Here is a 14,622-nt window from a genome sequence, read left to right as displayed (position 1 = left end):
TCACTGCGTGACATAATGGTTCAGTTTATGGTGCTAATGTCCTCGACTCTTGTTTATTACTAGCGGAACTCTGTTACTGTGGAATTGTACTTTGAAAGAAATGTTTACTTGGACAGTTTACATTGTACTGGAAGTATTCTGTATCAATTTTCAGTTTGCCAGTTAAAATGTGTTGAGTCCTAACTGATTTCATGCCTAACTCGTCTTTACAAAAATTACATAATCCATTGTGAGTCCTAATAACCATCAAGTCCTCTTCTCAAAATCCGTAGTAAATAGTGCAATAAGAGAGGCTAGCTGATAGCTGACATGTGGGAAATTGCCCTAACAAGGGTATAGTTTAACCTGCCTGGGAAATTCATTATTTACTGTGTGTGACAAAGAATCTCACATATCACACAGTGACAAATTTTAATGACGCATTCTAAAGACCAGTATTGTCAACCCTAATTCACTTTTATTTCTGATTGATTATAAGAGTTCCCTTAACTCATAGGGGCATAGCAAAATTTTTAACTGCACTCTATTTTCTGTGTATAACTTCTTCTGCCTTCTGTCTTAAACTTCTCTAACAAATATTCTCGCCTTTTCAAAAGTGACTAGTATTGGAACCTGTTATATGTATACCACCCTTAAAAAGTTGTATTCCGTTTGATGTGAATTGTGTTACCCTTTTTATGTCTTTCTTAATACTATTCAATATTTGTCTGATTTTATTGTCATTGCTGAGTACTAATGTACTTCCAGACGATTGGCCATATTGGCTATTTTGTAGATTTCCATTTTTCTCTCCAAAGATGCACTAATACATATACCCAATGAATGTTTCCTAGCTTATTTCCTAGCACCACATTCAATTTTTTTGGAAAAGGGGAGGGGGGGGACTTGTCAAATAGGGATACAAATTTATTGAGCAACAAAGACTGTGGTGAATTCATTACTAAAGTCCGATTCACAAACGACAGCGGTTCGTGCAGGTTGAGGCATGCACAGAGATTGCACTGTCACCAATTCAAAGCAACTGCTGCAGTACAAGCACACACATGCATCACACTTTACGAAAGCATGTCTCCTGCAAATTATGGCTCTCACTTGTTAATGTAGAATTTGTTGCTTACCAATGCCATCAGCAGTGACAACATACAACAAATGGAATAAAAATTCGCTAAATAACTCACTACTATCATGTTTAATGCTTACATTGGCACCAACTGACTGCACAGGCAGAAGTAAGGAGGTGGTGGTGGTGGTGGTGGTGGTGGTGATGGTGGGGGGGGGGGGGGGGGGGGGGGAGTGTGTGTGTGTGTGTGTGTGTGTGTGTGTGTGTGTGTGTGTGTGTGTGTGTGTGTGTGTGCGCGCGCGCATGCATCTTAGAATAGAAACAAAATCATCGCTCTAGAGCTATTGCAATTTTCTGAGCTGCTGTATGTGCCACCTAGCAATCAGATGCATCTGAGTGGTGGACTTTCCTCTTAATATAGTTCTTGAAGACAAATGGAGACAAACAAAAATTGATGGTGGGACAGGGTTTATTTCTGGTCATGACTCAAACATGAAACATCCTGAGCAAGTAAGTAACTTCAGCTGACTGGATGCACAGCCAGGTAAACAGTGAAATATTAAGAATGCACATGGAAAGAAATCATTATGTAGAACAAGCCTGAGGTTATAAAAGAAATTTTTTGAGTTTAGGCTGAGTGGCAGGTTATAAAATATAAATGCCACCTCAGAATTCCTTCACCCCTATCCCTCTGCTCTGTCACAGCAATGTACTTTCAAGAGGTTGTGACAAAATTAAATAGTGTATCTTGATCTCTGATCCTCTACTGTCCATTCAAGCCAGAGGGAAAATATGTTCCAATGTCGTCACTAAAAATTATATAATTAAGACATGAAACAACTTAAAGCATCCCAGTCATTAACTTGCTTATGTATGATATATGCACATTTTGGCACTGAAATGACTGGTATAAACTTGCTGTAAGTTTAATGGACACAGATACTTCCAGAACATCATTGGAGAATACACACCACAAAAACACAATGCAGTGGACCTGGTAACTTTTTCAACACCTTCTGCATTTGTATCTTGTACCTGAACAACAGTGCGTCAGTACCGGTATATTGTAAGTAGGACTCCCCAAATGCTACTTTCAGAAGCCTGTTGCTTTTTTCAGTTTTCAACTAAATTCTTTCTACTACCTTGTTCCAGTGTCCCCTATTTAGAGATATTTATTCCCTTCCTTTCTTCTCCAATTTAATAAGCAGTAAGCATCAAGCACATTAATGTCAACCTTAAAAATATTTCTGAACAAGATAATATATTCTGACCTAGTAGTTTTTATTGAATAAAGTTCACAATTTTATATTTTCAGCTTTAAGTCATTTCTAGAATCTGTCAGATAAAAAGAAAACACAATCTCACAGAGCACAAAATGTTTCATACATGTATGTAAAAGTAAGTCATACAATATCCAGAGGACATAAATACACAGTATCTTGTCAAAAATTTCCAGTGTAAAAGAGTACTATGGCCTAGTGCTGCTGTTTGGTGGCACAGGCTGCCTTAAGTACAAGAAGTCACAGCCACTGTATGACATCAGTGTGTTATTTAATATAGCATCAAACAGTATTAGTATTATGCATGCACTAATTTTCTATAAAATAATAAAAATCTATAAACATAATAAAATGTACTATGTACTAGTGTGACAGTGGAAGCACTTTAATCTATGACATACAATTATAAAAAAAAAGTACAAGTTCTTCAAAAGTATGTAAAAGCTAAATCTGCATAAAATAGGGATGATGTAACACAATGATGACTTTATTATTTGAACATACAGCAAGGGTGTTAATTAAAATGGAGTGTTAGAAATTGGTACTCACCATCTCCTGGCCACTGTTTTCACTTGGGGTGCTGTTGATTGCATAAGTCATGCCCTGTGGGTGACAAGACCCACTGTAAGACATGTAAGCATCAACTCCAACATAGCACAACATTCACAGTGGGTGCACATAACCCACAAGCCGTGGCTTACCTGGCCACAATAGCAGGGACAAAATCCCAAGTGAACACAACAGCCACAAAATGGCAATGATACCAATGTCCAACACTCCATTTTCATTTTACCTAACACCCTTGCCATATCTAGTACATAAAAATTAATACTTGTTTGTACATTTGTCTTCTATGCATTCCTGTACCATTCAGTCAATTGCGATGAAACTTTGGTAAGTTGTGCATGTACACGAGAAGGTTTCTGTGGGGGTAAGAACCAAATAAATCCATAGGGGTGAGGGTGGGAAGGAGGTAACATAGAAGCTAAACTCAGAAACATCTGGAGCAATTTCAGTCAAATTTTGTATATACATGACTCATTACCTGTATAAAGATATTGTGGGCTGATATACTCCAACTACTCCTAGCAGTGCGAAGGTGTGACATGTAGAAACACTTGACAACAACAAATTTTGTATCGCATCCACAGTTTTCAAGATGACTGCATTTATTATTGACAGTCACAATGACATTTCACCCCTAGAGTTTGGGGCTTGGGGGAGGGGGAGGGAGGGGGTACAAAGGCAGTAACATACCTGCATTTCTCTGTAACACTTGAAGGAATTTCTACCAAATTTTGCACATTTATAATTTGTTCTCTGGAAAAATTTACTGTGACAGCAAGACACCCCTATGACTGAGGGTTTGAGGTGAAAACACACGACACAAAAGCTTAACTCAAGAAAGCCAGAAAGAATTACAACCAGGTTTGGTACATACTGTACATGACCTGTTATTTGTATAAAAGTATCGGAGAGTAAGGTACTCCTACTACCGCTACGGATAGAGGTGACGATGAGAAGGAGTGGCATGTAGAATTGTTCGAATATGATCTGTTAATATTTCTCCCCTGTAATAACTTGACTTGGAATATTTTACATGTATGAAACACACATTATCTCTTATCTGCGTTGTTCACTGCATCAACCGCATTATGAGAATGAGCACTGCAGCAAAATGATAATTTTGCTAGCATGTGTCAGGACTAAAGATCATGCCACTAGGCTCAATACCACAACTACACTTAACATCCTCTCTACAGCCACATATGTTTAATCAGTGGAGAATTAGGCCATTCCCAGCAACAGTACTTTTTCTTGAAACGGCCATCGGTTATTGGGAGTATTATAAGTTTCCTCAGAATTCAGACGAATATAAAAGAAATATGTGTACAAATATGTATGAACTTGGCTAAATGTATGTGAAATATAAGTGACACAGGCATATTCAACTGAAGTTATGGGCAAAAAAAGCTACTATTGTAATAATAAAGTCTTCATACTTATTTTATGCAAATTTTGCTTTTACATACATCCTATATAAGAACTTACGTTTGTTTTTATAATTATGTGCCACATGTTACAATACTTCCACTGTCACACTAGTTCATAGCACATTTCATTACAGTTATGTATTTTAATTATTTTATAGAAACTTAATGTATGCATAACACTAATACTTTTTGATGCTGTTTACGGTAATGTTTCTGCAGTAACATAAACTAACGGCTATAAATTCTTGTGCTCATGGCACCCTATGCTACAACACTGTAACAATAGTAGTCCATGGGATTTCTGTACACTGGAAATTTTTGACAAGATACTCTGCAGCAATGTCCTCTTTATATGGTGTGAGTTGCTTTTATGTAAATATATTACCAGTTTATGCTTTGTAGGATAACTACTTCTCATTGTTGTCTTTTTATATGACAGATTCTGAAGACAGCTTGAAGCAGAAACACACAAAATTGTAAATTTCATAGAATAAAAGCTATCATGGTGGATACTGCATTATCTAATGCAACTGTGATTGCAGACTCATTTTAATGATTGACATATCTGAAGAATTACCAGAGCATAACCCAAGTCAAGGATCAGTAATAGCACAACTTCTGTTACTTTTGTACATTAATGACTTAAGCTCAAATGTGGAAGCTCATAAAACTATCATATCAGTAGATGACACATCAATTACATTAAAGCAGGAATGTGAGGTTAATTACAGGAATCGGTAAACAGTCACAAAACAACTCAGCAACTGGCTATAGAATAATCCCTTCATAATAAATTTCATAATGCTCTAAACATGATTATGTACATCCTATTTATCTGTATCAATGATGAGCTCAATGATGAGCCATTCGGTAAGAGTACAGAGGCCAAATGCTTGTAAATTCGTTTGCAAAGCAAATAAGCACCCAGAGGCAAAATTTGCTCATTAAAATCCTGCTGCAAAGAGAGAGCAGTGCAGAATGCATAACACATGTACTTTGTCACCTTCATACTAATCACTCGCCCACTATTGTTCTTGCTTTATGTTAACAATCTGTAATTTTTTAAATCAGGTGACAGTAATAGTCCTGTTTGCAGATTATTATTATTATTATTATTATTATTATTGTTGTTGTGGTCTTCAGTCCTGAGACTGGTTTGATGCAGCTCTCCATGCTACTCTATCCTGTGCAAGCTTCTTCATCTCCCAGTACCTACTGCAACCTACATCCTTCTGAATTTGCTTAGTGTATTCATCTCTTGGTCTCCCCCTACAATTTTTACCCTCCACGCTGCCCTCCAATACTAAATTGGTGACACTTGATGCCTCAGAACATGTCCTACCAACCGATCCCATCTTCTGGTCAAGTTGTGCCACAAACTTCTCTTCTCCCCAATCCTATTCAATACTTCCTCATTAGTTATGTGATCTACCCATCTAATCTTCAGCATTCTTCTGTAGCACCACATTTCGAAAGCTTCTATTCTCTTCTTGTCCAAACTATTTACCGTCCATGTTTCACTTCCATACATGGCTACACTCCATATAAATACTTTCAGAAATGACTTCCTGACACTTAAATCCATACTCGATTTTAACAAATTCCTCTTCTTCAGAAACGCTTTCCTTGCCATTGCCAGTGTACATTTTGTATCCTCTCTACTTCGACCATCATCAGTTATTTTGCTCCCCAAATAGCAAAACTCCTTTACTACTTTAAGTGCCTCATTTTCTAATCTAATTCCCTCAGCATCACCCGACTTAATTTGACTAATTACATTATCCTCGTTTTGCTTTTGTTGATGTTCATCTAATATCCTCCTTTCAAGACACTGTCCATTCCGTTCAACTGCTCTTCCACGTCCTTTGCTGTCTCTGACAGAATTACAATGTCATCGACGAACCTCACAGTTTTTATTTCTTCTCCATGGATTTTAATACCTACTCCAAATTTTTCTTTTGTTTCCTTTACTGCTTGCTCAATATACAGATTGAATAACATCGGGGAGAGGCTACAACCCTGTCTTACTCCCTTCCCAACCACTGCTTCCCTTTCATGTCCTCGACTCTTATAACTGCCATCTGGTTTCTGTACAAACTGTAAATAGCCTTTTGCTTCCTGTATTTTACCCCTGCCATCTTTAGAATTTGAAAGAGAGTATTCCAGTCAACATTGTCAAAAGCTTTCTCTAAGTCTACAAATGCTAGAAACGTAGGTTTGCCTTTCCTTAGTCTTTCTTCTAAGATAAGTCGTAAGGTCAGTATTGCCTCACGTGTTCCAACATTTCTACGGAATCCAAACTGATCTTCCTCGAGGTCGGCTTCTACTAGTTTTTCCATTCGTCTGTAAGGAATTCGTGTTAGTATTTTGCAGCTGTGGATTATTAAACTGATTGTTCGGTAATTTTCACATCTGTCAACACCTGCTTTCTTTGGGATTGGAATTATTATATTCTTCCTGAAGTCTGAGGGTATTTCGCCTGTTTCATACATCTTGCTCACCAGATGGTAGAGTTTTGTCAGGACTGGCTCTCCCAAGGCCGTTGGTAGTTCCAATGGAATGTTGTCTACTCCGTGGGCCTTGTTTCGACTCAGGTCTTTCAGTGCTCTGTCAAACTCTTCACTCCTTATCGTATCTCCCATTTCATCTTCATCTACATCCTCTTCCATTTCCATAATACTGTCCTCAAGTACATTGCCCTTGTATAGACACTCTATATACTCCTTCCACCTTTCTGCTTTCCCTTCTTTGCTTAGAAATGGGTTTCCATCTGAGCTCTTGATGTTCATACAAGTGGTTCTCTTACCTCCAAAGGTCTCTTTAATTTTCCTGAGGGCAGTATCTATCTTACCCCTAGTGAGATAAGCCCCTACATCCTTACATTTGTCCTCTAGCCATCCCTGCTTAGCCATTTTGCACTTCCTGTCAATCTCATTTTTGAGACGTTTGTATTCCTTTTTGCCTGCTTCATTTACTGCATTTTTATATTTTCTCCTTTCATCAATTAAATTTAATATTTCTTCTGTTACCCAAGGATTTCTACTAGCCCTCGTCTTTTTACCTACTTGATCCTCTGCTGCCTTCCTACTTCATCCGTCAAAGCTACCCATTCTTCTTCTACTGTACTTCTTTCCCCCATTCCTATCAATTGTTCCCTTACGTTCTCCCTGAAACTCTGTACAACCTCTGGTTTAGTCAGTTTATCCAGGTCGCATCTCCTTAAATTACCACCTTGTTGCAGTTACTTCAGTTTTAATCTACAGTTCATAACCAATAGATTGTGGTCAGAGTCCACATCTGTCCCTGGAAATGTCTTACAATTTAAAACCTGGTTCCTAAATCTCTGTCTTACCATTATATAATCTATCTGATACCTTTTAGTATCTCCAGGGTTATTCCATGTATACAACCTTCTATCATGATTCTTAAACCAAGTGTTAGCTATGATTAAGTTGTGCTCTGTGCAAAATTCTATCAGGCGGCTTCCTCTTTCATTTCTTAGCCCCAATCCATATTCACCTACTACGTTTCCTTCTCTCCCTTTTCCTACACTCTAATTCCAGTCACCCATGACTATTAAATTTTCGTCTCCCTTCACTATCTGAATAATTTCTTTTATTTCATCATACATTTCTTCAATTTCTTCGTCATCTGCAGAGCTAGTTGGCATATAAAATTGTACTACTGTAGTAGGTGTCAGCTTTGTATCTATCTTTGCCACAATAATGCGTTCACTATGCTGTTTGTAGTAGCTTACCCGCATTCCTATTTTCCTATTCATTATTAAACCTACTCCTGCATTACTCCCATTTGACTTAGTGTTTATAACCCTGTAGTTACCTGACCAGAAGTCTTGTTAGTTCTGCAAGCGAACTTCACTAATTCCCACTATATCTAACTTTAACCTATCCATTTCCTTTTTAAATTTTCTAACCTACCTGTCCGATTAAGGGATCTGACATTCCACACTCCGATCTGTAGAACGCCAGTTTTCTTTCTGCTGATAATGACATCCTCTTGAGTAGTCCCCGTCCTGAGATCCCAATGGGGGACTATTTTACCTCCGGAATAGTTTACCCAATGGGACGCCATCATCATTTAATCATACAGTAAAGCTGCATGCCCTCGGTAAAAATTACGGCCGTAGTTTCCCCTTGCTTTCAGCCGTTTGCAGTACCAGCACAGCAAGGCCGTTTTGATTATTGTTACAAGGCCAGATCAGTCAATCATCCAGACTGTTGCCTTTGCAACTACTGAAAAGGCTGCTGCCCCTCTTCAGGAACCACACGTTTGTCTGGCCTCTCAACAGATACCCCTTCGTTGTGGTTGTACCTACGGTACGGCTATCTGTATCGCTGAGGCACGCAAGCCTCCCCACCAACAGCAAGGTCCATGGTTCATGGGGGGGGGGGGGTTATTATTTGTATTATTATGAAGCTGGACAAAGGAGAATCAGCAGAGAAAATAGTAAAAGACATTTTAGTAAAACTTACTAAATGGTTTTGCACAAATGGGCTAGCTTTAAACTTTGAAAAAACACAGGTCACCCAATTTTGTACTGTTTTCATCCTGGTGTATATAAAAAAGAAAAAAATGCTAAACAGCACAGAAAACTGTATTCATGAAAATTCAAACTGGAAAATATACACAGCAGACCTGCTAAAATATTTAGTTTTGGCTAATTTTGTCATAAGAATAATTGCCCACTTTGGGAATATAGAAGTCACAAGTCAGTAAATTAACATATTTTCACTCACTCATTGATGTTCTGTGGAACAGTATCCTAAGCTAACTCCTCACTTAGCCAAAAAGTACTCATTGCACAAAAGAAAGTAGGCTAGTTTAAGTTATGTGTGGAGTTCACAAATGTCCATCTCGTTGGTACCTCTCTCTGTAAGCAGTACAGTCACAGCACATTTATTCACTTACGGAATTTGTTATCAACAATCCAGCTAAGTCAGAGTACCACAGATATTCACACATAGAACTCTAGAAATAAAAGTTATCTGCATTACCATTTAATGAAGCTATCTTTGAGACAGAAAGAGGTGAAAAATGCAGCTATAAAACTCTTTGTCACTCTACTCATAGAAATAAAATGTCTGACAGATTCCAGAAGGTTGTCAAATATAGATTAAAGAGGTTTCTATACCCTAGAGAAATTCTTGAATAGAGACTATTTGTCAATTAAAAAAAAAGAAAAGGAAGAAAAAACAGAGGAAGAACTATAAATGGCCAGCACTGATCTGTTAACATGTTCCACATCATAACATTTATCGCAAATTTGATCTATGGAACAAAGCACTACAACTATAATATGCAAACCCCAAACTTACATTTGACCCAGATCAACAGTTCCCACATATGAGTTACTTTATAACAAACTTCTCAGAAAAATAAAAGCAAGTACAAATGGGGATAAGTTATAATTTAGATAAATGAGTATGCACAGAAAAAAAGACCATTAAAAACAGACTTCATAACTGGTTGCACCAATTCTTTATCCTCTTAGCAATATTAGGAAAAAGTAGATTGCTACACACCATAAAGATGACACACAGAGTAGCAGACAGACACAATGAACAGGCTGTTATACGTTAAGTCTCTGGCTAAAGCCTTCTTCCAAAAAGCATTCATACAACCAAGCACACCTCATGCACACTTGACTGCCATCTCCAGTCCAACCAGCAGCTCCGGTCTGAACATGCACACACATTGTACATGAGCAGTGTGACTCAACTTGAAGATATCTGTGTATCCATAATTATCTACATAATTCATTATGTGTGTATTAAGAATCAGAAACCATCACTGCAATATTTACAAACAGGTCTTTATTTACAAACAAAACAGCACACAGATTCCTTGTAGCAATCTTTCTCCTGTTACACATTTATCCAACATGGAGCACAAACGAGCATGTTACAATAAATGGAAACTCCATGTGTCTCAAAATCACTTGTATATGGATTGCTATACTTAGGCCTGTATGGTGAGATTGTGCAGTCCCCTAACTCGCAAAACTTGAGTCACAAAGTTCTTTCTGCTGAAGAATAACAAAGGAATTCACAAAATATTTAAAAAAGAAAGTACTGTTGTGTCATACTTGTGTGAGTTGTAATTAATGAACATCATAGTAGCTGTGTAGCCAATTCATTAATACTGCTGCACACATAATAATTTCTTCTGACATAACATTTGTTAAATTCGTACCATATGATATGAAATAACACGTTTACAAAATTTAGAAACATAAATTTGAACAGTAAAAACAAATTGTACTCAAGTTCTATTCTTTTTAAATGAAATGCCTCTTCCTCTACCTCTGAAGGACTTTCCTCCCCTTTTGGTAGATTTTGAATCTTCTGAAGGTTGGTAACTTTTGTGCAATGCATTGTACAGGCTCTCTGCCTCTCCACTGTTATTCACCAATTTTAGAAGCTCATCTTTTGAGAGTGAAAGCAAATGGTCCAGTGATCTGCCATAAATAAGCAACTTCCGTATGTTTTTTGAATTTACACCTGGCAACTTAGCTATGAAATCATGAATTGCTGGATTAAAGCGGTCCAAGTCAATTTCTTGTTCCAGTTCAGCCCCAATTGCAACTGCTGTTTCTGAATTTGGTTCAGGTTGGCCTTGCTTAAGCTCCTCAAACAGCTGAGCTGTTGCATAAGCATTCTGAGACCAAACAATACGCAGCTTTGGAAAGTGCAGAGTAAGCAATTGGAGCCGCGCACATACGTCATTTGACGACATGCTGTCACTCAGATAATACTGACCTTGCATGGCAAAAGGTTTATTCAATTCATACTCTATCAACAGCATTGGTTTCTTGTAGTGGCGTGTCATCGTAAGAGCTTGGTTGTATAGTCTACCAGAATTTAAAGACCCAATCAGATCATTTATGCTTTTGCGCTCTACACAAATATCAGGAGAAAGAATGTAATCCCCAACATGCAAAGTAACAGGGTCAATTTCAATACCTCGTTTGTGGATGAGCGAAGGCAGGTCACTGCGGAACTCCCTCATATCAACTATGACTGTTGGCTTTGATTTTTTCTCTTCCTGTTTCATTAATATTCCTCCCTTTCTTGTATTGACTGTTTCATTAGCTTTGGAGCTGTCCCGTGCCAGGTGAGGATTGTCATCACTCAAACCACTCTGATTTTCAGCAATAACCATTGTAGATTTAGTTCTAATCAAATATTCAAATGCTTCCTTCTCCCGTCGCAATGTTGTCAGATAAGCTTGTTCTTCCACTGATGATCCATACAAAACGAAATACACAACAACATTGACTTCTGGAAAAGTGGCATGGAAAACCTCCAAACGGCGTATTGCAGTCATGTCAGCATCATACATAACTACAAATTTTGGTTTGTGTTCTTTTAAAGTCTTTACAAGGGAAAGAGGATCTCCATTTTTCTTGAATGGCTGAATCATTATTACAGGTGGGTAATATTCACTTTCATTTGATGACTGGGAAGCTTCATCTAATTCCACATACTGACCTTCATCTGATTCTGGGCCATCACTTTCACTTTTAACTTTCTGAGACAACATGTAGGAATCACGTGGCTCTGAATCTCCACCAATCTCCTGACTTGTATTGATATTCATTTCCACATCCTCTTCATTTTCTTCTTTAACTTCCGGTGCAGCTTCAGTGAACTTTGGTACTTTACACTTAAAAATTTTTTGATATAAATGGAGCAACATAGTCTTACCACCAAGAACTAAGTACTGCTTCAGTTGTTCGCAGGTTTGTTTGTCATTTACCAAAATTAATATCTTCTCGGACTGTGAGGATCGTGGGCCTTTTCTCATATTCTCGTCGATTTCTTTCAAAATTTCTGACAGTACCTGCCATTTGGGCACTTGTTCAGGATCAACGACTGTATCCTTCTCCGAAGAGTCCTCATCTTTGCTCTTTACGATTGCCTGTGCTCTCTGTTTTGCAACAAGGAACAATGTCTCAGCAGAATCAAGAAGCAACCAACCAGAACTTTTGAGTGCATATTCAGTGCGCCTCATAGTATTTATTATAGAATAAAAGGTTACTGAATCACAACGAGTCAATGAAACTAAAATATACCTAAGGGTTTTGAGATCAGCAACCAACTGTTTTGTTTTTCCACTCAACTGATTCCACACTGGATCAAGCTGATTCTGAAGAATTTTGTGGAAAGATTTTGCTATTGCATTTTCTGTTGTAAGCTCATCTAGATCCAGGCTTGAATTTCCATTCTTTAACTCTTTTATTGAAATACTTATTAAATCTAAAACTGCAGCCTGAATCTGAAGCATTGCTGGTGTCATAGTAACATGCAGTTCTATGACGTCGAGTTTATACTTTGTCAGACTGGTATTTACTGTTGACTGAAATCGTGGCCATAAGTATAAGTTACAGAGAAAGAGCGTCTTCATAATATGTTCCACTTGGGCAAAACCGACCGTGAATGCCTGTGCTGAGTTTGAAAAAGCTTTTATGAACCCAGTTTTATTCTTTTGCCTATAGAGGCGAACTGCAAAGGCCTCGTGGCATGTTTCTAAAATGTTATGTGCGCGGAAAACCAGAAAACCTGTGACGTTCGCAATCGGGATCCGTTCTTTTAGCAAATCCACAACCAATATCTGTGGAGACACAAATAGGACACCACCCTCCAAATACAGTCTCTCTCTTTCTGCTGCCTGAAATTCGGTAGTAATAATTTTCGGAATAGGCGTCACACCATCGGCCTTTAGTTCGGAAATAAAATACTCTTCTTCTTTCGTAATTGTGCCAAGGACTATAACTAAATTTCCTGGGTCAGAATAAACTTTCAACAAACTAATGAACACAGTTTCCAAACCAAGACCTTTAGCCGTAATTATAAGTCCATCCTGGTGCAATACATCCAGAAACATCTGATTCTCATATTCGAGCATTTTTCTTGCTGTTTAATTTATATCTGATAAGAAAATAAAAGTTCCATGTCATGCGTCAGCACGCAGCATATGAATCACACAATTTGGTGTAGATCACGTACGTAATGTAAGTGTTGCCTTCTTCCGCTTCTTGTTGGCCATAACTGCAATGAACTGATATCTGGATGTCACGACGACTTTGTGCTGTTAGTATTACACATAAAACAAAAACCAACGAGCGGCTTTTCACAGACGAAGAAAATTCTTTTCGAACTTCACAATAGATTTCGTTTTCTATAAATCTCCATACCATTGAAGTCCAACTCACTATATTTCTCTAAAAACCACCAAACATTACAATCAGTTTACCAACAACTACTACTTTACGGTGTTCAAAGATGCTGCTTCTCCTCCAGAGTTTATGAGTATGGCGTTGGTTTATGTCCTTTTTTTCACACCAGTAAGCTGATCCACATTTACAACGCCACCTTGTTCCTAGGTGGCGTTGACATTTGCCGGAACTTCAAGGCGTTATTTCGTAGTTGACGGTAGATCGTCATAATGCGGAGAAATTTAAAGTAGCGTGTAGTGATTGCTGTTTCACTTATTGATGAGGAACAGAGAGAGTCTGTGTTAGAAAAAAATGTTAAACAATCGAGATTCTATACAAGAAGCCGGAAGTGGAGGAGTCATAGTTCTATAAATATTTCAGTATGTCTAAAAAAACAGTTTTTTACATCTTAAGCGAGATACAAATAAAAATTACGAAGAGAAATTCAAGATTTAGGTGTCCAATATCACCACGACAGAAGCTGATGATTTGTCTACAGTATGTCTAGATGGACTGTTTTAGTGTACTTGAACTATGTTTACACTTATTTCTGCAACCTGCTGTTCGTCATTAATTTTATATGACTCTTATTTTAAACTTCTGCATGCAGAATAAGCTTTTCTCCCAGTTTTCTTTTCGCTATTCCGCTGGAAAAATCGTGAGTAAAGCACACTGAACAAGATATGTATCATTTATTTTGCAATGCATTCCTTCAATGGCTAAAACAAAATATATTAACTTACTATTGTCTTCCAGTACATATTACGATGTTTTCGTAATAGCAGTCAGTGGTGAATACTTTCCTATTAGTTCACACTGTCTAGTTAGTGTAACAGTTGCTTGACAAGCAGGTTACACTACGGCCCGCAGAAATATTCTTCCTGAGAAACCTTGACGTGACGTGACATGCTGATGAAGTTCCATTGACTTGGTGTGTAAATACCACCATTTGAACTCCCGATGAGAATATTTTGACATGACGATGACAATGCGTCAAGTGTGGATCCACCTTTATTCTAGGAGGTTAGAATTAAACCAGAATCTTTTGAC

The 14,622-nt window shown here is 37.8% G+C and overlaps 1 protein-coding gene across 1 annotated transcript; it reads right to left on the bottom strand.

Moving 5' to 3' along the window:
* Window positions 1-10,151: 10,151 nt before the first annotated feature.
* On the bottom strand, window positions 10,152-13,766 carry LOC126418961 (DNA repair endonuclease XPF). Its single transcript, XM_050086007.1, has one exon. The coding sequence runs from the start codon at window positions 13,260-13,262 to the stop codon at window positions 10,617-10,619; it is 2,646 nt and encodes an 881-aa protein (XP_049941964.1). The 5' UTR covers window positions 13,263-13,766; the 3' UTR covers window positions 10,152-10,616.
* Window positions 13,767-14,622: the final 856 nt, after the last annotated feature.

Source organism: Schistocerca serialis, chromosome 9 (genome assembly GCF_023864345.2).
Source record: "Schistocerca serialis cubense isolate TAMUIC-IGC-003099 chromosome 9, iqSchSeri2.2, whole genome shotgun sequence".
In the NCBI taxonomy this organism is placed as follows: Eukaryota; Metazoa; Arthropoda; class Insecta; order Orthoptera; family Acrididae; genus Schistocerca; species Schistocerca serialis.
Note: the sequence above shows the minus strand (reverse complement) of the source record. Positions and strands in the feature narration are given on the sequence as shown.